Raw genomic sequence first — 23,822 nt, 5'->3', positions numbered from 1 at the left:
TCAAGAGAAGCCCAAATGGCCCCTACCTGCTACAAAAGCCAACATTTCAAAAGGTCTTCTTGATGTACCATTCAGATTCAACTTTTCTTGCCATAATTTATTCCTGTTTTGCCATGCAGTGTGCCATTCCTTTGCATGGCTCTGCTCAGAAGTTGCCCTCATTTTGTTTCTAGGTGCTCTGTTTTTCATTGCTCCAAAAGTCCTTCTGTTGCCACTGAAATTATGTAGCTCCAAGTCACTCCTCTTGCTTTATTTGGAAGATCCATTTCCGAGCCTAAGAGAAAGCTCGCCTTCCATTGCTTATAGATTTTTTCTGTCTCTTGAAGTTGATGGTATTAGTGATGCAGTCAGATAATTTTGGTCTCATGGCTCAATAGCCTTTGGGGTGGGTGTTTTGCTTTTCAGATTATCATGATACATATTTTACTCCCCTCACTCCCAATGGCCTTCTATTCCATTGACTTCAACATGTGTTATGTCAGCCCTGTGTTGTATTTGGGATCTCCTCCTGCTTATTCTTCTTAGTGGGGACTGGACTTCTCCCTGAAAGTTTTGTCCTGCTGGCACTAACCTGTGGCGTGTCTTCCCCCACTGAAAATTATGTCAGTGATCACACTGGATGGTTTTAGCTTCTTGTTTTCCCATGAGTCCATGCTTGTTTAATTATTTTTTTAACTGTACATCAGTACAAGCACAATAACACAGGATTAAAGTGTATTAAAAATAAACAAAAAGTACAGAAATAAGCAGCTGAACAATCAGATGAGTATGTTGAGTCTCCATTACAGTTTCTACTGTTCATGTAGGTTTTTATGTTGTTGCAACAAATAAAACAATATGGTGAATAACTGCTCCCTTTGATCTCTCAGTAAGTAAAAAAAAGTTTTGGATCACTGTAACACAACTTTTGATTACTGGGCTTTGTAACTGGAACAGCTCACAATAAAGTGAAAAATAAACTCTGTTTCCTCTCATAAACAGATACTGGGTAACTGGCAGTTCCTCCAAGTAGATAGATAGCACTGTCTAAAAATTTTGGAACTGCAGAGATTCTAAATAAAGAAAACTTTGAAAGAAAGCTTTTACAGCATTTGATCCTTTTATAGGTTAACATAGTCATGGATCTTCTCTATTATCACTGAATATTGTGACCATTAATTCTAATTTTGACCAACTTCTGCCATCCCCTATTTCTGTTTTTACTTAAGTAAGAATTAAAATTAAGACAACATTGCTGATCTCAAGACTTTTGGAGTGTTGCATGTTTTGTGAAGTTGTGAATCCTCCATAAAGGAAGGCTTATGACAATTAGGGTTACAAGAGTACCTGCACAACAGTTCTCAAATCCTATTTATGCTTTCAAATGAGTTATTGGAGTGCTGGAAGACAGTGATCTTAAAGGTATTTTTTAACAAAGAAGCTGGTAATCTTTACATGTCCTCTTATCTTAGTTCCATGTCATAGTTGTGAGGTCATTTTATCCTAAATATTTTGAAAGATACAACTGTTAGGTTTCCCCCTCTGCCCCAGGTAAAGCTACATATTACTTAAGAGATTCTCTAAGCTTTGATTTTAGTATCTAAAATCTAGCCAGAAGCTTTTTTTTTCTTGCAAAGGTATCTCCAGATAACGAAGAGACTTGATCTATTCAGTGGCATGCCTAATAATAGTTTATCTACATCTACGTATGGGGTGGTTAGTTGGTTTCTTTTCTCTTGTTTTTTGCCAAACATTAAAGCTTTTGATTTGAAATAATTTACTGCTATTTGTTCTTTTCTTGCAGAACTATTCAAAATTGCTAATTAGACTCCTTAAGTGTATTTCTGTATTATCTCAGGACCATATCCTTTCACCTCCATCCTATCCTGATTGGAAGACCATACTGTATGTTATAATTAAGTATAACTTTTCTCTGAGGATTTTTAGTTATCAGCAACCACAGAAAGCTGTACCTGATGCAAAAGTATGACAGGTATAACCCACTTTCATTCTTTTGTCCTTAAAGTAGCACTCTCATCAAGCTAACTTTCCCTTCATAGAGGAAAAGGTGATAGGTTTATGAAACAGTTGTCCATTCACTATTTGCTCTCCTTTGCTTTTCCACTAAGACCACAGCCACTTGTAGTTGCTTTTCATTATTAAAGCCAGCCAGCCAGCCGGCCGGCCGGCCGACCGACCGACCGACCGACCGACCGACCAACCAACCAACCAACCAACCAACCAATCAACCAAAAAGTACTATATGTCACTGCCTTAACTCTCAAGTTTGGCCCAGAGTATACTACTTTAATGAGAAGCAACAGGTATACACCCTGTTTCCACCAAAATAAGACCTAACCTGAAAATAACCCCTAGTCTGATTTTTCAGGATGCTAGTAATATAAGCCTTACCCCCAAAATTAGCCCTAGTTAAGTGAAACCTCACCCTCCACCATTGTGCAGCAACCAGAAGATGACATGACTGTATTTGAATAAATGTAGATTGTTGTACATTAAAAAAAAAAAAAAACATCCCCTGAAAATAAGCCCTAATGTGTTTTTGGAGCAAAAATTAGTATAAGACCCTGTCTAACTCTGTTGGTAAAAACTGTCAGTTAAGTAACTCAACAGTACCAAATGCATGAACATTATAAAGAATGATTGAAATATGTGGGCTTCAGTTTGCATGGGCATTGAGCAGATTGCAGAAGTTTGGACAGTGGTGCCCAATAAACTCACTGGCTGAAATCTGGACAAATTGAAAAGTCACATCCCACCTGTTTTCTCCAGCTGGTACATGATCACCTCCAGTTTTGTTCTAGTGTACGTTTTCCATGGCTTCAATCTAACAGTCTAACAAAGAGTCCCAAAGCACTTCACGTTGCCCACAACGTAGGATGACCTTATGAATGAGACATCTCCAGAATGTCCTGTCCTCAACTGCCCTGCTGAGTTCTCAAGCCTGTGTTTCCTTTAGAAGTCAATCCGTTTCATATTTGGTCTTCCTCTTTTCCTGCTGCCTTCAACTTTTCCCAGCATTATTGTCTTTTCCAAAGAATCCTATGTTCTCACAATGTACCAAAAGTATGACAGCCTCAATTTCGTCATTTTGTCTTCAGAGATAGCTCAGGCTTGATTTGACTTGACCCACTTGTTTGTCTTCCTGGCAGTCCAGGTTATCCACACAACAATTTTTTCCCTGTCAGATTTCTTAACTGGCCAGCTTTCATGCCATACTGTTCAGGAATACATATGTGGAATATGTTGGTCTTGATCTCCACTGACATAGCCTTACACTTGATTATCTTGTCTAATTCCTTATTGTTGCCCTTCCAACCCTCATTCTTCTGATTTCTTTGCTGCAGTCTCGATTTGGATTCATGATGGAACCAATGTATACAAAATCCCTAACTATTTCCATTTCTTCATTGTCAACATTAAAGTTGTGCAGTTCTTCTGTAGTCATTTTCATTAAAAGTTGTTTCAAGTCACTGATGCTTTCTGCTAGTAAGATGGTGTCATTTCCAAATCTTAAATCATCAATGTTTCTTCCACCAATTTTCACACCTCCTTCATCTGAATCCTAGTCAGACTTTCCATATGATATGTTTTGCGTACAAATTGACCGGGTAAAGGAATAAAATGCACCTTTGTCTGACACCTTTGCCTGCAATTGTGACTTTATTTTTTTTATGATTGAAGACACAAGAATTGATCTTCAGAGTGATTCAGCCTCTCCTGAGCTCCTCCCCTCACTATGTAAATGATTATAACAGCACTGTGTGCAAACAGCATGCCTTGTTAAGGCAAATACAGAAGTGAGGTGTCATACTTCCCTCACCTCTGAGAGTATACAAATTACCTTACCTTGTCTGGTGACTGGTCTTCAGGACTCAAGTAATGAGATTTCTTTTAAATCTGATTTCACAAACCCAAAAGATTGTCTTGGTCATCTCTTTCCAACATTAATGTCCTTTCAGCTGTCTAATTCTACTGTCAGGTGGAAATCTTTCTTCTGTGGCCAACCTATAACATTTTGTTCCTGTATGATGAAATCTTGCTTCTGTTTAGGAGTCATTTACACTGGCCAAAGGCTATGGGGCATTTCTGTGGATTAAAAATCAGCCTGAAGCTCATTTCGACAATTTGTAATGGGTCAGAAATTTCTTCACATATCTTCTCTGAGTGCATATTTGATTAGAGTTTCCTCGAGGCCTTTGGCAGGAGCATCTCGAGTCCTACAGGAGATATGGTTGCCAAGGTCTAGCCGAGGTATTATGCTGTCTGATCAGACTGGCTTCTGGTAGTTAGAAACTGGTGATGGCAGCACCATCTATTATGATGGCAGTTGTAGCGTAGCTTAAAGCAGAGTATAGCATGCAGTTGCATGACACACACAGCTTTTCCTTTCAACACATGAATATCACAACCCCCCTCCCCCCAACACCTGCTATTTGAGGTAGTGGCGCTGTGGGCTAAACTGCAGAAGCCTATGCTGCAGGGTCAGAAGACCAAGCAGTCGTAAGATCGAATCCATGCGACGGAGTGAGCGCCCGTCGCTTGTCTCAGCTCCCGCCAACCTAGCGGTTCGAAAGCATGCAAATGCAAGTAGATAAAAAGGGACCACCTCTGTGGGAAGGTAGCAGCGTTCCATGTCTAAGTCACACTGGCCATGTGACCACAGAAGATTGTATTTGGACAAACGCTGGCTCTATGGCTTGGAAATGGGGATGAGCACCGCCCCCTAGAGTCGAACACGACTGGACAAAAATTGCCAAGGGGAACCTTTACCTTTACCTTTACCCTCAATGCCACGGATCAGGGTCACCCCTGGTTGTTGCTAGCATCTACGCTTTGGCAAGAGCCACTTGGTGTCCACTACCTCCACAGAGAATGCTGATCTTTCTGAATACAACTAACCAAACATACAGGATGAAATCCTGTCATATAATGTAAGAAAATTTGTATATTTTGTTCCATTCCTGCCACTATTCTCACAGGTGCTTGTGCATACTGGCTTCATGCATGTGCATACACACCCAAGAATTGTGACGGGGGCTATTTATTTACTGGGGAAGAACAAACCCAAAATTTACAGCTTTGCTTACATTATGGAACAGAATTCCAGCCACTGTAGTGTAGTTGAGCCACGACTTGCAGGAATAAAACCATAACATGATTAGCAGGGACTATAGCATCCTCCACCAATCCACACTTCCCTATTCCTTCTGAGTTTAGCTACAGCTCTTGCAATATCTGAAAGACAAATTGTCCCAGGAACAATACACTGTTGCAAATTACCGTATCTCTGTTATAATGCAAACTACGTGAGCCTCACTTGGTCTTTGATAGGCTATTAAGAGCCATTATGTCATGTTTACATTATGTTTGCTTATTTATTAATAGACATCAATCCAAACTGCGTGCATGTTTGGACTCTCCTCCTCCTCCTCATCATCAACATCATTATGGCTATGAAGTTCAGCCCCTGTCAAGGAGGCACAGTGGGGAATTGAATTCCCAAGCTCTGGTTCCACAGCCAGAGACCTAAACCACTGATCCAGCTTCTGGGGCAAGGCGGCTATGGAACTGTCATGATAATACACCTGCATTTCTAAACTCCTCACTACAAATATCATGTTACTTTATGCTTGTCCAAAAGAGATAATTTTTTTTGGAAATCAGCCTCATTTCTGTCAGTTTATTTTTGGCCAAGAAAGGCTGAATCTGAAGGAGAAAGCTTATTGGGACTAATAGATCATGCAAGCAGAAGATTCTGGATGTGGCTAGGTTCTGTATATGGCCAAAGCTAATTTGGAATAAAATACCAAATAACCAGTAACCACACTGACAGCATAAGGGTCACAGAAGAATGATCAACTGCACAAGTATCCTGTCTATCCTCATGAGCAGAAAGCAGGAAGTACCGGTAGAAGCAGGATTCTTCCAACAATAAGAAACAGAAAAGATACAGCAGCCATGTATCAGGATACAAGCATCTAAAGTCAAATAATTTAAGCTCTAGTAAATGTTGATCAAATGAATGAGGCAGCAAGGGCACCAAAAAGAACCACACATTAGTGATCCAAGAATGCCAAGCTACAATCCACAAACATTCTTTTTCCATTTAGACATTGATGTGAATTTAGCTCAGAGGTGGGACCCCGTGTGAGTTGCTATGCTCTAAACACGCCCCTTGTAGTGCTGCTAAATTACTTATGTGTTCAGATCCAGTGCTTGGTGGGTGAGCTATTTTAAGGGAAGAGGTTTTAGCAAGAATGGAAGTTGGGAGGGAGACCTGCTGTTGGAGTGGCTGTGAAGTCAACTCTTTGGCTCTAGTAAACACCACCAGGAAGGGATATCTTCACTTGGAACCAATTATCTCATTAAGGCTTGGAGACAGATCAAAGCACTTCTCTTCATATTTGACTGGATATTGATGTGTATGTTCAGAAGACCCACAAACATCTGCTGTTCTCAAAGCAGCTGCTGTGGTCACCCACTGATGGGGAGGGTTTGTGGGCCTGACCAGGTAGTGTGGTCCTCAGGTGGGAGCTGTTATTTAGCAAGAAGGTTGCTCATGGGGAGAGGGGGAGAGTCGGGCTGTTATACTGAGAAAACAGAGGAGTTTCCTCACAACAAATGTGTGGGAGAGGTGGAGGAAGTGGAGGAACAGAATACCATTAAGTATACTGAAGAATAATAGCTTTCTAGCAGTATTTTTCCCAGAGGAAACTCCCTCAGTTGAAATGTTTGTGAGGTTAACAATGTAAGACAAGGGAGACAAATGTGGTTACTAATAATTGCATTAACTATTATAGTCATTTTAAATTAACCGCTCATGCTATATAAATTTAAAAACCAACTTATGAACTACCTTGAAATTATGAAACCAATTTCTGCTTCAGGTGTTTTGTTGGGGAATATTCTGTGTGTGTGTGTGTGTGTGTATGTGTGTGTGTGTGTGCATGCACGTGCACACACACTCATGCAGTGCACTGAAAACATGACACCCATGCAATAAGACTTCTATATCTTCAGGAAAGATCTCTTTCACCCAGAGAGATTCTGTGCTGGTAATGATAGGAAACCATTTTACTACACATGGTCTCCAAGCGGTAAACCCAGAAGAATGCCTAAATCACATGTTGTGATTTATGAACAGATCAGCAAAAGTAGTCAGCTTCACATGGGTTAAAAACCCATGCATAAAAGTTTCAACCCTTATGCCAGTGCTCACTCTCTTTTCCTTCCTTTTCCTTGGGTTGGAATGTACATCTTCTTGGGATAACTTTTGATCTGTTTTTAAACTTTGTTCAGGGGCCTATATAGTCTTAGAATTGCTGCATTTGAGGTTTTGCCTTTGCCCGCCTGCCCTCATGCTGGCTCCCTCTCACAGCCACTCACCAATGCTGTTGTTGTATTATTTTAAATATATTTTAAAATTCTTTTAAACTGGGATAGCACTAGTTTGTTATTACAGATTGAAAACATAAAACAGGTCAGACTGCAAGGTTTCCCTTGAGCATGGACACACGAAGATACTGAGGCAAAGAAGGAAAGGTAGCAAAGGGAGCAGCTGAAACTGGTGAGAGGAATGACATACCAGTGAGTGGCAAAAAGAAATTGACCAGAGAAATTGAGAAGACCCAGCTTCTAGACTTGTGAAGGAGTGAGTGCGCTCCCCCATTCAACTTTTCTCTCTTTGCTTGTTTTTCCAATTTTTTTTGAAACCTCAGCTATATTCCATGCTTGCCTTGTGGCACAAGCCAATCCTTTTCTTCTGATTCCCTCTGGCTTTGATCTCAAGGAGGACAAATGGAGCAGAAGTGGGAGTGGGAAAAGAGCAGAGAGGCTCTGACACAGGCAAGCACAAATGCCAAACTACTCATAATTTAAAATAAATCAAATTCATAATTGAGTTAAAATAAACAACCCCTTCCTGGCTGTTTTTAAAATACCTCATATCTTACATATATATGAGATTTCTGAACAATAAAACACTCTTCTTGGCCAAAATAAATAAATAAACACACACCTTGCTGTACATAATGTAAAAAAAGATATTTTAAAATTGATTTTAAGTGTGCTAAATCTGATGGAAACCGTGAAGTATTTCAGTGTGTAACAGAGCTCTAACTTATGATTTTATTTATAAGATTACAGCATGACTGAAAGATATATCATGTCTAGATCTGTCCTTTACACCAAGGACTTCTGGGCCTAGCCAATATTAGAAATTTCAAAAATATAATTCCAGCATTTGAATGTTAAAGTTGGCATTTGGCTGAAAATCAGTTTTCAAGAAAAGAAATTGGTTCACAATTTGACATTCTTGTTAGGTTTTGTCACCTGGTTAAAGGGGTGACAATTATCAAATATAGCCAATAGGAAATGCTGCAGTGAATAAGCAATTGACTATTTCAAAACTGAATATAAAACAATGCTACACTTCAGGTGTTAATATTACAGTATGCCAATTATATGCAATGTAAAATATTCAATCCAAATGAAAACTTGTAGGTTTAGTCCTTTCCACAATCTCCTCAAGGGAGGTATTTGCTTATGGTAGAAGTTTCAGAAGACTGTAGAGAAACAGAACATACTGTAAGAGTTATGGAGGCAGGGGCTGGAGGAATAGCTGTGGTGGAGGAAAATACTCAAGTTGCAACTGCATGGATTTACAGGATTTGCACCATTTATAAAGCAGTGAATTTGAATTCAATATTTTGAATTCAAAATATTTTCTTATTGATCACATGATATGAAGGCTGATTCAAATCACCCAAAGGATGATTTGCATGCAAAGGAGCTTCCCCCACCCCCAGTGCTGGGGTGGGGCTTCTACTTCTTCAAATCAGAATTATTTTAGCAGGCTTTTCCCTGTGTGTTTAGTTGTGATACATTCTTGTAAACCGTGTGTGTGTGTCTGTAAGTAGTGTTTTGGTGAAATAGGCAGTTGGTTATGTTGGGGACTGGAAGAACACGCCCCTGCATTCTTTTCTCTTTCCCAATCTTCCTCCAATTTTTTAATTTTTTTAAAAAAAATTATTACATATATGAGACTAGCGCTACATCACTCTATTGGCTAATTTCTGGGTCCCCATTATTATTATTTCCTGTATTTTCACCCCACAAAAGGATTGGCAGAGGCGGGACCAGAGGAAGGAAGGAAAGAAGCGGGCCTGGAAGCTGGAATGTGAATTGCATCACATCCATTATATACAATGAATTCTTGAATCAATCCACAACCCCTGTGAGAGCACTGACAGCAATTTCAAATGTAACGCAGGCTGAGAATGAAATTGTAGCAATGGCAAATCACTCAGGTTCAGTTTTTCAGTGCTGTCACACCTTCAGTCAGAACAGCAGCGGCTTAAAGACAGAGACACCAATAGAGACCTAGTCAGTAGTCACACAATACACACCTGACAGAGGCCTCTCAAATGGCTGAGTCTGCAGAGCATGTCAGGCCTACCCGGAAGTTTATGGAACCAAGAGCAGCTGCCAATGCTCCTCTACAAGGACTCATACTTAAAAATGGGTTTTGATGAATCAGGTGTCAGAGTAGGGGTCAATGGTACATAGACAGTAGCCAATCAAGGCAAATGGTCCTTTACCTTGGAGAGCTCAAGGCAAATAGCTGCTTTCTCACCTCCCCATTGTAGCAGCTCTGCCTTTTTGCAGACTGAGTTTTTGTCACAGCACAACAAGATACCTGGAGAACAGAATGAAGTGGAAGGGAAAGGAGGGGTAAGGCTTGATTTTCAGCTTGCATTGCTCCTGTCAGACAAAGTCAGGTCCTTGATCTGGACTACTGGACTGGTGGTTATTTTAACTAGGCCCAGACAGTGGACCCTAAAAGGGTTGTTTTCACTGAAAGAACACAATCTTCCTCCTAATACCACTGTACCTTGTTTATCCTGTCCCCTTTATCCTCATATGAGGATGCAAGATTAGAAAGTCTCTGGCAAGTCTGGAGGGAAAATCTAGTGCTTTCAGTGAATCAATTGCTAGTGCCGTTGAATAGGGCCCTTTTATTGCTCGTGTGCCATTTTGTTTTATCAAGGATCTCTAGACCCTTGAAAGAGATTAAGGGACTGACATGGTAATCTCTGTTGCCCTGAACTATTGCCCTCTAGCTCTATAGCAGTCTGTAGTTAACTTAGATGGGAAGATGCAGGCCTATCTTTACCCCTATAAACTCACTTTTGTCTACATGTTCTTGGGAGTAAAAGTATTTCTTTGGGTTGAAAGGCGGCTCCTGGCTTACTTGAACAGTAGCTTAAAGAACTATTCTCAAAGGAGGATGTAGGTTTACTTTCTGTTAATGGGGGCACATGCTAGCCTCTAAAGTTGTCCAGAGTTAGACTTTTAGACGTGATTTATCAATTAATTATATTCAACCATATTCATTTATGGCAAAATTCCTTACAAATACCTTTCTGAGGTTCCTGAGACTGGACATAGAATCACAGAATAATGTTGGAAGAAAACCATCAAGTTCCCTGCTCAATGCAGGAATCCAAATCAAAATATATCTAAGAAATGGTTGTCTAAGTTTCTCTTGAATGCCTCCAGTGTTGGAGAACTCATTACTTCCTGAGGTCATTGGTTCCATGGTTGCACTGCTCTAACAATTAAGAATTTTTCCTGAGACGCAACAAAAATCAAGTTGATTTATGGAAGATAATTTTATCAGCTCTTTATGGAGTTCAGTGTGCCATTCCAACACCAACTGCTAGTGAAACATCAGAGGAGAGAAATTACCTTTCTGCTATGCCTCTGCGCTTTCCATGAGCATCTGGTTAACCTCTGTGAGAAGGCCTGGGGAGGTAAAATAGATGATGTTCCCTATGATGTTTACATGACAGCTAAAGCAGCTTCGAAAATAGACATGTTCAGAACACATCACAAAGATCTAGATTTATTTAGACCTATTGTCTGACTAACCTGGAGATTCGCCTGGCTTCCTCGCTGGGAGTTTTTAAGAACAAGCTGAAGACTTGGTTCTTCAGGCAGGCCTTCCCCCCATTCCATTTCTTAATTCCCTATTTCTTATCATCTTGGACTTTGCCTGTCTCTATGTTGTCTGATATTGTTTGTTTTATACAGTATTTGGAATGTAAGCCGCCCAGAGTAGATTCATTGAATCTAGATGGGCTGGATAAAAGCCGGAAAAATAAAAAAAAATATATAAAAAAAACAAAATAAGCTGAGTGATGCTGACACCTTCAACTACCCCTGCTCCTATCATTAAAAGGAAATTCCCAAGGTGTAATATCTTTGGTTACCACAAAGCAAAAGATACACTATATAAAATTTTGTCCAAGGAGGAGGGGGTTGGCATGTCCATTTCTCCCCTTTCACATTCCTCATACCTTTGTATGCTCCGAACACTACCCTTTAATTAGAGAAGTAATTTATTCTGTGGCTAGAGCATTAGTTGATTGATTAAACAATTAAACCCTGGGTGCATATTAGATTTGTATGTTTGTTAGTCCAGAGATCAGGCGGTGTATGCATACATATAGACGTATACAGTATATGTATTTTATAGAAAATATATTTTCATTCTGTTCTTGCCCTCATTAGCTTGGTTAATTTCCCAATTTATCTCAACTCCTATCTTAAATGCCATATATTTTAAATGTCACATATGTTGTGAAGCGGAATAGTAATCAGGCAACACTACAAGAAGGAAATACTGTATGTGTTGATAATGAAAATTCCAGTGAATGTCTGAAGCCAGAATCTCAGCCACATATTACTGTTCACATGACTTCCAGGGAGACACATGCAGCCTGTATATGGTGCTTGGTAGAGAGTCTTTCATCCAGTTTACACACTAGTCCCCCTTAGTTTCTGCAGGAGATTGGCCTGTCATCAGATGAGTTCCCCAAAAGCTCACAAAAAACGAGACGGTGCCTATGTTTCAGAATATATAGTTATTTCTCCTGCTGTCTACAGTATATTATTTCCCATTCACTTCCATCAGACTATGTGTTGAATATTTATGCAGTGAATTCTCAGAAATATGCTGATGTTTTGAGCAATAGGTGACGTGGATGTACGTAGGCATTGTTCTGAGTCTTCTGCCCCCCCCCCTTGGACTACTCTTAGCAGAGCTAGTGTTTATTAGCAAGTAACAAGAGAATGAACAGGTTGAGGTCTTGGTAGCTAGATCAACTAGATACTGCTGATTCTTTTTTTAAAAAAACTGTAGAAAGAGGACAAAACCTTTCTCTATCCCTTAGTTTTCCATCTGCTGTGGTCATAGAGCCTTGTAGGAACAGAATTATGTAAATGTTTTCCTAAATTGGCAACGGGAAGACATTTCAATCTCTATTACAGGAAACAAGAAAGAGATTGAAAACTGACTGTGATGCCAGGGAGACATTTAGTATGTGTTTAACCTCAGAGTCTCATACGATATTAGTGGGTACTTCGAGGAAACCAAAGCATTTTGTTATTACAGTGATGTTCTTGGGAATTTGTATAATAATACTACTGCTTTCACAGATCAATAAAATCAAATGCCTGCAGTGTCTCCCAAGCAAAATTGTTATATTTAAACTATACTTAGAATAGGTATAGAGAAGGGATTCCAAAATGAATGAATATATATTTAATTTAAAAAACCACACACAAAGAGGGTTCTCACTTGGCAGGTTAAACTTTTTCCTAAAGTCTTCAGTTGCCTGTCCTGTGCTCCTCCTTAGGAGTGGGGCTGATGCAGATGTTTTGAAAACCTACTGGGCAGAATTGCAAGGTTGTGATTATTTCCAAGAATGAAGGCATCTTTGGCAGCAGAGCGACTGCCTATATGAAAGTCCAGGGTAGAGTTATAAGGTTTGTAGCCCAGTCATAGCCTTAGGTAATAACAGCTCCCATCCCAGCTATAGAAAAAAGCCGATTTTTCCCCTAGTTGGTAGAGTGCAGTGCCAGCTGCTGCCATGGTGCACCACATTTAAACACTCAGTACAGACCATGTGCGCAAAGGTTGTGATTATAGTGATGAAAGCAATGATTTAAACACCTGTAAATAAGAGAGCTAAAAGCCGCTACCATTATCACCAATTCTGGATGAAACCCACCATCTCTTGTCCACTGTGGCCAGTGATGACAAGGGAGTTTCCCCTAACCCCTCTCCAAGTTTATCCTGCTGAAATCATATTGCTACATTCCCAAGGAAAGAGAAGCAATCTCACAAATAAATATAAAATACAAGATCTTCAGTTTTGCTAGTTTCTTAACCTGAGTCACACAAGCTGAAATATGCTTGCTCATTTTGTCCCTTCTTTTCTCCTCTTCAAAATACTTAGTTCAGGCTTAGTAACTTCATGCCCTTTGTGATCCTAAAGGAATTGTCATATTGCCGATATGCTTGCAAGTGACCACTGGACCTCTGCAATGGCATTAGAGAGTGGACAGTGGCTCTACATACATGAGGATCTCTGCACACATGGATCAGAATCTTTTTAATCCCTCAAAGGAGAACTTATCAAAAGTTATTTATTTATAAAGAGAGAGAGAAAAGAAGATAGACAAGATAGCCATATCAGAAAATAAACATGTTTCATGTTGCTGGGCTGGAGATTGTCCTAAGCTAGCTTTCTAAGGAAATTGACCAGATTCTTAATCATAGTTATCAATAGAACCTCAGGTCCTAAAGGGTAACAGTCACATGTGCACCTGAGAGATAAGAAGTCACATTTTTTCAACCAATCCCTGGAGAAGCATGTCAGACCAACACCAGTTAAGTAGATAAACTCAAAACAAGAGATATAGTTCTAAAGGAAATTAGGCTTCACTTGTGCCTTCAAAGCCTGGGTGGCTTTTGTTTGCCGTCATTGTTTCCCCACAAGCTGAAAAGTTCAGTTAAGTATCCAAAATATATATGGGAAGAGATACAGCTTAGTGACAGAGTACGTACTTGGTATGCAGAAAGCCCCAAATATAATTTCTTTCTTCTTTAGTTAATTGAATTGCAGTCTGAAGACTAGTCCTATGCTTAAGGATGGAGTTACAAGTTACTTCGATGAATGTGTATTCTGAAAGCTTACATTTGTTTCAAGGCTTGGAAAGTTACTTTTAACTATAGCTCAACAAAATGATTCATTATGAAGCCAAGAAAGTAATTTACTACTGTTAATGTTAAAAAAATGTGGCTTGTGATGATGATGATGATGATGATAATTTATTTATTTATTTATTTATTTATTTATTTATTTATTTATTTATTTATTTATTTATTTATTTATTTATTTAATTTTATTTTATTTTATTTTATTTTATTTTATTTTATTTTATTTTATTTATATCCCACCTATCTAGTCACTTAAGACCACTCTAGGCGGCTAGAGTAATAATTGTATACTATCAAGTCAGTTCTGGCTTGCGATAACCTTTCCCAGGGTTTTCCAGGTAGAGAGTGCTCAGAAGTGGTTTATCATTCTCTTCTTCTGGGGATGCCCTAGTTTGCCCAAGGTTACACAGGGTGGCTTTGCTCCTAGGAAACACAGTGGAGAATCAAACTCCCATCATCTGGTTCTGCAGCTGGATACTAACTCAGGGTGCAACTACATTGACAATTAATGTGGGAAATGTTTTGGGACTGGGACAGTCTGATTATGTTTATTTTCCATTGACTTCATGACATAGAAGTCCATGCAAGTCATCCTGGAGTTCCACTACCCCTAGTCTGTAGGTTTTCCCCACCTCTGCCAATGGAGCTTTTACTTTTTTAATAAAATACATTTGCATCGGTTCAGGCAATATATTACATGAACTGATGTGGAGGAGTGTGTAGCCATTGTATCTGAAGCCATTCGAGCTAGCTGTTGGGACTTTGAGAGAGGCTAGACAGCAGGGAAATAGGCTGCAGTTTGCATCCTTTCCTTCGCAACCTGGGTGTCTGGGCCTGCTTTCCTCTTCCCTCTCTGTTCCATTTATTTATTTCATTTTCTTTTAAAGGATTGCAAATCTAGCTCTAGGGCAGCTTGGCAACCAAAGCACAAAAAAGAGTGAGGAATCAGTGAAGAAAGGGGAGGAAGTTATTAATCAATCAGCTTGGCTTGCAGCTTGTTAAGATACTGTACCTCTGCTGTTAATGTGCCTCTTGCAAATCTGGACATCCAGAGCAGAGCGGATCTACCTTAACAAGCTGCAAACAGAGCTTTTGAGTGCTAATTTCTTCTCCTCTCTCTGCGAACTCCTATGAAGATGGCTGAAGTGAATTAATCCTGGGATACTGTGGTGCCTCGCATAACGAGCACACTGTTTAACGACGAATCCGCATAGCGATCTATTTTTTGGGATCGCTAATGTGATCGCATTGTGATGTTCTGAATGGGCAAACATCGCATTGCGATGATTGGTAAGCATTTCGCTTACCGATCTTCGCATTGCGATGTTTTTAGAACAGCTGATCAGTGGTTCCAAAATGGCCGCCGGGTGCCCAAAATGGCCGCCACAAGCATTTTCACACACGCTGCCCTCGCTTGCCGAGGCAGCAAAAATGGCGCCGCTATGGAGGATCTTCGCTGAACAGTGAGTTTGGGCCCCATAGGAACGCATTAAACAAAGTTTAATGCGTTCTATGGGGTTTTTAGTTCTGTTTAGCGATGTTTCCGGATAGTGACAATTAATCCGGAACAGATTAACGTCGCTATGCAGGGCACCACTGTACCTGACTTTCTACTTGCAACACCACAGTGAATCCATTTGCTTTTTTTCCTGTTGTGTAGTCACACCCTTGCCGAACTATCCAGCTAGTCTCTTATTCTCATGGCTTTCTGTTACTTTCTTTAAAACTCAAAGCATCAGGATTGATAAGAAAATGACATAACACTTGGAAAGCTCCACTAAAATGGCCTTGAAAGGTAACCTTAAAAAGTAACTAGAAAATATTACTTCTTACAACAGGTATCGTTGTTCGCACTTTTCATATTACTTCTGAAATATAACTTTGTTTCATTCTTCTTACAAAAGAGTAACTTATTATAACTACCTATGTTGGTCATAACTCATTACTTCCAAGGTTTGATTTGTGGAAACATTAGTGGGTGAAAAGATGCTTAACACCCACACAACTTACCCACCAATTATGCAGGCCTGGTTTCAGACTGTGAAAACCTGGAAGGGGGATGTTCAAAGGGAGAATGGGTGCATGGGTAGGGAAAGAATTAAACACTCCCCTTCCATATGCTGATCCTTCCATGCAAAAGCCGCCCCAAATCCCACATTAACATTTATGAGGGAAGCATGGAGCCTGCAGTGCTGGAAAACCACTGCTCATTGAAAATACTGGGCTAGATGGACCCATGGTCTGATTTTTAAAAAAGAAAAACACCTTTATATGTTGAGTTTTAGTCACAGATTTTCACTGGAAATTCTTTCTCACAATTAACCAGAGCATTGCACAATAGAATGACCTGAACTTTGCAAGTTCAGAGCCAGAGGTATGAGCATTATTGAGAGAAGCAGAGCAATTACTTCATACTTTAAGCATCACCCTTCTGTAATGCAGTCCAAGGTGTCTTGTTGTTTCACATTCAGACTGTGGTTAACAAAAAGACCACACCACTGCTACTGCCTAGTCAGGTATCTCTCGTTTTCTACTCTTTTGATTTGCCTTGGCAAAGTTTTGTTCCACTGGCTGAAATCCTGGTGCTTAGTGTAGTAAATCATAACTCAAGTAGGCCCATTGAATCAGGGAGGATTTGGTAAGTTAACTCCTCCATAAATTCCACTGATTCAATGAGCCTGCAGAACATTTATAGCAAAAGTTTGGCCTGGCCAGTCCTTGGTTCAAATCTTGCTCCTAGCTGTGAGCTCACTAGGTGGCCTTAAACCAGGGACAGGTTGTGGATTGGGACGAGGGCACCCCTACCCTGATTATGAACGGTATATGCCTTAAGCAAACCAAAACCACTCCACACTAGCAATACTGTATGGTTATATCAGACCTAGTCTTTAAGGCTGTGATAAAGATTACTTAGATAACACCCTTGAGACACTTTGAATACATTTCAGTCCTTTTTATACTTTTTCTAATACAGTTCTAATACTTTTTATTACATATGTAATTCTCATTTGATAGTCACAAATGATCTTCCATATTACTTGAACCCCATTTATGTATATATATATATATCCATTGAATAGCAGACCCATTTAATTACAGTAGTAGGAGTTGGGACAGACATCACCTAGATGCACCTCTCTGTCCATCTTCCAAACCTTCATGTGGATTCAGCTCATGAGGTTTCCAAGGTGAGCAGTGCTGCTGCACCAACCCCCCTTGCATTCCCAGGAAAAAAACACAAGTATCAAAAGCTGTTTATTGGGAGACAGAAGACTACAGATATCTTAAATTATGGATGTTTGTTCAACCAATTTTCATTCCTTCTTCATCTGAATCCAATCTGGCTTTCCCTATGATATGTTCCGCTTACAGACTGAACAGATAAGGGGATGAAATGCACCTTTGTCTGACATCTTTGCCTATAGGAAGCCATTCTGTCTCTCTATATTCTTTCCTAACAGTAACTTCTTACCCACAATACAAGTTACTCATCTGGATAATCAAGTGCTGAGCCACAACTGTTTTTTCCCCCCAGAACAACTCATAGTTTCTCATGATCTACGCAGTCAAATGCTTTGCTGTAGTCTATAAAGCTGATCTTCTGAAATTCTTTAGTGCTCTCCAATAGCCAGGGGATATTTGCAATGGGACCTCAAGTTCCTCTTCCCTTTTAAAATCCAGATTGGACTTCAGGCATTTCTTGCTCCATATAAGATAAAAGCATTTGTTGCTCCTTGAGTGTCACTTTGCTTGTATGAGAAATTAAAACAATGGTCCTACAGTTATTGCAGTCCTTGGCATCTCCTTTCTAAGGGATTAAAATGTATATTGAACATTTCCAGTCTGTAGGACATTGTTTTGTTTTCCATATTTGTTAACATATTCTTGTTAGGATTTTGACACATGCAGTCTGTCAAATAATTATATCCATTTTCAGTCTACCCCTGGTGATTTATCACTTCCTAATGTTTTCAGAGCAGCTTTCATTTTACTTTCTAGAACTGCAGGTTCTTCAACATAGGCTTCCTCTTCCAATGAGTCTCTCAACCTTTTGTTCCTTCTGCATAGATCTTCATTACATACTGTTTCCATTTCTCTTTATTTTCTCCTGATCAGATAGTGTGCTTCCCTGCTGGCCATTCAGCATCCCTTATCTAGGCTTAATTTTTCCTTTGATTTCCTGGATCTTCTGGAAGAGCTCTCTTGTTTTCTCCCTTTTGTTGTATTCCTTTATTTCTTTGAACTGGTTGTGGATTAGAGACACACCTATGGAGTACTGTAGTCTAATACAAAGCCAAGTTAATGATGTCTAGAAAGTCAGGCATCGTGCATATCTGACTCTTATATATAGGTGTGTATATATCCATGTGTGCAATTACAGAAAGACAGCTAGTGTGGTGCAGTGACTAGAGCAATGAATGGACTGGGATTCAAGAGATTTATAGTCAAATTACTGTTTGGCCATGGAAACTCACTGGCAGGCGCAGGTAAACTGCCCTTAAAATATCTCAATTTCTTTAAAAGCCAACTAGGGTTGCTATAAGTCAGATGTGACTTGACAGCACATAACAAACAAACAATTATGGGAAAAACTGCTCGGGCATATTAGATGGAAGTGACTGCACAATCAGGCATCTGTGCACTATTAGGTTGCAGAACTGTGCACATCATGGCTATTTGTACAGCAGTTTGCCTGTGTGAGTGCTAGGGGGTTGTAGTTTGTAAATACCCCCCCCCCTTTTGTGTTATTAACACAAGATTATGTAGTGCTTTGGGTGGAACGGAAATTGTGAAGGCGTTCAGGCAAAGTCGTACATTTTCATCCTGCGCTGTACAAATAATATATGTACTGTAGAATAGATTGGTGGCTGGGTGTTGCACAAGTTTAGTAGGAAAGGGCTGTGCGCGTGTCTCTCCAAAAGTGCATGAGGAAACGTGCGCGTATTTCGAGCGCGGCTCGGGGCTCCCTACTTGCCGAGCACGACGCTTCTCCAAGCCAGGCGGGCGCGCAGGGTTCCGCGTGTGCGCAGGGTGGTGCGCCCATACCTGGCTCGCCCGACGAGAGGGCTACGTGCGTGGCTTTCTGCGCGTGTAGGTGCGAGTGTGCCTGCCTGCCTCGCTGGGTGCGCGGTTGGCACTCGCTTCCCGGCCCGTCCTTTCTTTCCCCCGCCTGCCTGCCTGCCTGCCTGCCTGCCTGGCCGCCCGAGGGCTCCTGCACAGGCGTGTCGGGACTCGGGCTTGGGGCGCTGGCTCAGCGGTTGCTCGCTGCGCGTGGACAGTTTTTTGCTCCTCTCTCCTCTGTGCTCCCGTCCCGTCCTAGCCGAGAAGCCGCGGCTGTAATCGCGGGCAGCTGCCCGGCGCGCTCGCCCCGTCCGGCGCCTCGATCGCCAGCTGGCCCGCGCTGTGGGACGGGCACGGGTGCCCCGGGGAAGGAGCAGCCGCGATGAGGGGTGCTGGGGCAGGCTCCCCGGGGAGCCGCCGGTGCCTACTAGGCACAACAGCGTGACCCCACCCTTGCCCCCCGAAGAAAGGCTGCCCTGCCCAGATAGATTTTGCCCTGCAGGGCGGTAGCCCTGTTGGAACTTCAGCAGCCGGGTGGAGTTTTTGTTGGGGGGGGGGATCAAAAGTTGCAAAGGCGAAGAGGGTGTGTACAGATCGGGAAAGGAGGGGGTGCTCTTTGCCACCCTCCTTCCTTCCCTTCCCTTCACTCCCGGCGCTCTTAGATGGGGGCGGAGGAGCAGGACCGGTCCGCATGGAGCTGCGACGAGACCGGTGGAGCCTGCAGTTGCTGCCACTTCCGCTGCCCCTGCCTTCCCCAACAGGTCATCCTCGACGCCTCGTCCACAACCAGCTGCTGCCCTGCTGAAGGAGGGAGAGGGTGGGGAGGAAGGACCTTCCCTGCAGTTCGGGCTTGCAAATCTTGGTAAAGAGTTATCACTTAAAGCCCCCCACCCCACCCCACCCCACCCCACCCCGCTCTCCTCTCCAACCCGACGCAATCGATGAGGTCCTAGGACGGCGGGAAGAAAGTGACAGGAGTGCGAGGAGACGCGACGACCGACCCCGCTCCCGTCCCGCTCGCCCTCCAACAAGAGGAGCCAGCCGCTGGTGGAGAGGGAAAAAAAAACAACAACACAACTCCCAGCCGCCAAGATGGGACGGACCCTGCTTCTTTGGCTCTGCCCTCTGCTTCTCCTCAGCCTCTGGAGCCAAAGGTAAGAAGACCCTTCCCTGGCCCCTCTTTTCGTTCTGGCCTGCCTTAGCTCCCCTCGCTCCTCATCCTCATCCTCTCTGCCCATGGTGGGTGAGACCTCTACCACACAGCTTGAATTTGACGACCCCTCTTCTCCGCCGCCGCCCCCCCCCGACCCGCCAGCTTCTCCATCCTCACCATACTAAAGGGAGATTAATTACACATCCCCTTCTCATGCAGCTCCTCAAAGCCCCCAAGGGCTCGGAGGGGATGTCACTTGGGAGTGCTTTCTATAATTACAAGTCTCCCAGGAATGTAGTGTCAAAGCAGATTTCTCTCTTTTATGAGTGGTTATAGTCATCAGGATTATTTCATTCCCCCCCACCCCGTCCCCCACCCCTGTGTCCTTCCCCCACAGCACATTATAATCCGGGCTGTCATCTCCTTTTGCAAACATATTCTCTCGCCCCATCCATAATCGTGAAATTCTTGCCAAAGGGCATTTTGCTTTGACATGAAAGCTTTTGGGGGAGAGCCTCCATTCATCAGTGTCAGTTTATGAGTTGAGCGAGGAATATATACCCAACCAGGGATATGATTTAGGCATGGGGTTAGACGAAAGGAAAAGATTGATGCTCCCTGGTGACTTTGCTTTAACTGGCTAGTTAGATGATTTTTCCTCTCAGAGATGAACACAGAACGCAGTGGGTCCTGACTCCCAATCCCATGAATAGAGTAACCCCACACAGATTTCATGGTACAGTCAAGTCTGTGTCTGGGCATGGATGGAACAAAAAGCCAACCTGGTGGAGACAAGGAAGTGGTAGGCCTTTTGAAACTGTTGATTCCTGAACTCATTTATTTCGAAGACTGAAGGACTTGCCCCTGTCTTCTCGAAGAAGGCCTGTGATGCTTCTAGTGTGCAAGGAACAGGTGAACATTTCAGTTATTTCCCCAAGTCACACCTGTAATTAAACTTGGTCCTTATCCTACGTAGAACTCTCTGCTGTGGCTTAGTAATGATCATCCTGTGCTATGATTGTGGATGATAATCTGTCAGAAGGTTAGCCTGTAAGGCAGTGTGCATTTAGAGGGATTAGGTAATCAGACACGAGAGTTCAACAAGAATCTCATGCAACCACTTGGTCTAATCATTCTGTGTGAAAATCCTCCAGAACCCAGATCTCCTTATCTGACGGGAGTTTAAGAACATGGTTGGTGTCCAGTGTCTGTCTGGGCCTTGGAATGTCAAGTTCAGATTCTCTGCTCAGCCTCGAAGCTCAATAGGTGGCTTTCACTCCCTATCCAGAATTGCTTTCTCCTTAACCTTCTTTATATATTTGCATTAATGAGGAAGTGTGATAAAATAGTGTAACCTGCGCTGAGCTTCTGGGAGAGGGAAGGCCTGAGGAGCTGTGAGGGAGTGAATTAATAAACAAACAGGCAAGGTCTGATGTCTCTGCCATTGTTGTTAGAACAGAAAACAATATAGCTCCCAAAACAGTAAGTGGTAAAGTTCTCAATGGACAGTGGAAATGAGGGCTGTTCTTGGCCTCTGATCGGATTTGGAGGCCAATGTGAAGTTTCTGCATAACTTCTGATTCAGTCTGAAGTGACCTCAACCAATTCAGTTTGTGTTTGATGTTGAGATTGATTTGACTTCTGGTTGCCTTGCAGTGGAAAACAAAAATGGATATAACTTTTCTCTGTTCTTGTGGTGATGTATATGAAATTTGGAGACAAAATACACCCTAAAGGGGGGGAGTAAACTGACCATATTTCATACAGATGTATGTACTGGAGCACTTTTAAAGTTTGTTTGCTTGTTTTTTTTAAAGAAAGGAAGTAAAAAGCTGAAATAATTTGTGCCTGCTCACAAACAGATTTCTAAATTTGCCTTGCTTTGCTCCAGAACTGAATCTGACTGTTCGACATCAATAGAGATCTTGTATAAATTGGTCCAAACTGAAATGATTGGATTAGTAGTTCAGGATTTTTCCAGACCTAATTAGTGGACGGTCCTAGTGAAAAGCAGTGCATACTCAAAACAAAAACTTTAAAGGAGTCACCAGTTTTGATCTCAGCACCAAGAAGGCTGCCATATTCAAAGCATCTGATTTAGGTGACAGATCTTTTTCCTATTTAGGAAGAGAAATTGGGATCAAGTAGAGGAAAGCTTGTGTTTCCTTTAAAGCATTATGAAATTAACAGTCACTTCCTCCCTTTTTAGTGGTGACTTGTTATGTTTTAACTGGGTATTTTTCCTGTAGACGAATAGATTGGAAGTGAGATGTTTTAAATGAATGGGTGGAGGATAAACTCATTAGTCAATCAATCAATCAATCAATCAACATTATATTTGGAAAAGGCTTGGAGATGCATGGATAAAACGCATGTGCCATGGCATGCAGTATGTTCTCATTAGGAAGAAACTCTGCACTGCTCTGAGCTGTCTTGTTATGAAAGACACACAATATCTTAATTGTTTTTTTTTTCTTTGAAGGGCAGGTCCTTTCCTTGAGGGCTAGATCCTGTTGAGTGCCAAAGAGCAGGCACACCTCCCTTTTGAGTGAGGCCTGGTTGCTTTGGGGTGCAAAGTGAGCTTGGCATTTGGCATGGACTTCTAGCATTGGTTATTGGGAGTGCTTGGGCCAGTCCCTTCCCTTTTAGTAAATATGCAATGTAACTGTCTTTTGTATGTGGGTGCAAGGCATTAGTCATCTCTTGGAATGAGTTTAGGGGGAAGTGCGTGTTTCCTTGCACTGTGAGCCATAAACTTCTTTGCAGTTCACCAAGGAGATCAAGCAAGCTGTCCTGCAAATGTTTGTAGGGTGAGGGTGGGCCACCTAGTGCCCTTCTCCTGGCTTAGACTACAATTCTGACCATCTCCAAACACTTGCCTTGTGGACTGGAACCTATGGGAGTTGTAATTCAAAAGCTGTGGAGGGCCTTGCTTGTTAGATTTGAAACGTGGTTAGAAGAAATGCTTCTGCTTTTCCTGAGGGCATCTCATTAAGAGGACTTCAGATTCAGATTGGAAGCAGGACATAATTTAACCATGCAGGTGACTGGCCTCATAACCATAGTTTTGAAGTTACCGTTTTGGACTCTAGCTCTTGTAATCTGATACCCAAGTTGCTGCTCATTTTCCAAATTGTGTTTATACCAATTAGACCATCATATGATTAAGTTGGATGGTGGCACCTAGGATGCAGTTACCTCCTTCTTGGGACATGGGTAATTTTGCTTTCCCCCCCTTTCAACCAGAATTCTGCTCTCACCCCCATTCCTCCTGTTATGAGGTGGGTACTTCACACTTGGTAAAGAGCACCAGGTCCAATAAACAGGCACATGAGAATAGATGATCCAAAATATGTCTAGTCTGGCTCCCTAAAAACAGCGAGAAGGTGTTTTTGATTATCAGACTACCCTGTCCAGATAAAATGTGGACACATGACTCAAGGCTCTGGCAACTAGGTAACTTGTCCAGTCATTAATATCGACCAAGTGTGTTTTGTTTTGTTGACAGGACTTCTTTTTCTTTTCCAGTTATATCAGGGG

At 41.7% G+C, this 23,822-nt stretch overlaps 2 protein-coding genes across 3 annotated transcripts in view; one reads left to right on the top strand and one right to left on the bottom strand.

Moving 5' to 3' along the window:
• The window catches only part of LOC144585996 (uncharacterized), a 338,930-nt gene that overhangs the window by 203,464 nt on the left and 111,644 nt on the right, over positions 1 to 23,822 (bottom strand). The gene's annotated exons all lie outside the window — the stretch shown is intronic.
• Positions 6,338 to 23,822, top strand: part of WNT10A (Wnt family member 10A) — a 78,629-nt gene continuing 61,144 nt past the window's right edge. Inside the window, exon 1 of one of the 2 annotated variants that reach the window (XM_072985316.2) lies at positions 6,338 to 9,732. In XM_072985316.2, the coding sequence (XP_072841417.2) occupies positions 9,710 to 9,732 (23 nt within the window). In that variant the 5' untranslated portion in view covers positions 6,338 to 9,709. Of the gene's footprint in view, positions 9,733 to 19,243; positions 20,284 to 23,822 lie in introns of those variants that run through there. The other variant, XM_072985315.2, reaches the window with a different exon arrangement.

This window comes from Pogona vitticeps, chromosome 1 (assembly GCF_051106095.1).
Source record: "Pogona vitticeps strain Pit_001003342236 chromosome 1, PviZW2.1, whole genome shotgun sequence".
In the NCBI taxonomy this organism is placed as follows: Eukaryota; Metazoa; Chordata; class Lepidosauria; order Squamata; family Agamidae; genus Pogona; species Pogona vitticeps.
The sequence above is the reverse complement of the archived record's forward strand: the minus strand, read 5'-3'. Positions and strand labels throughout refer to the sequence as shown.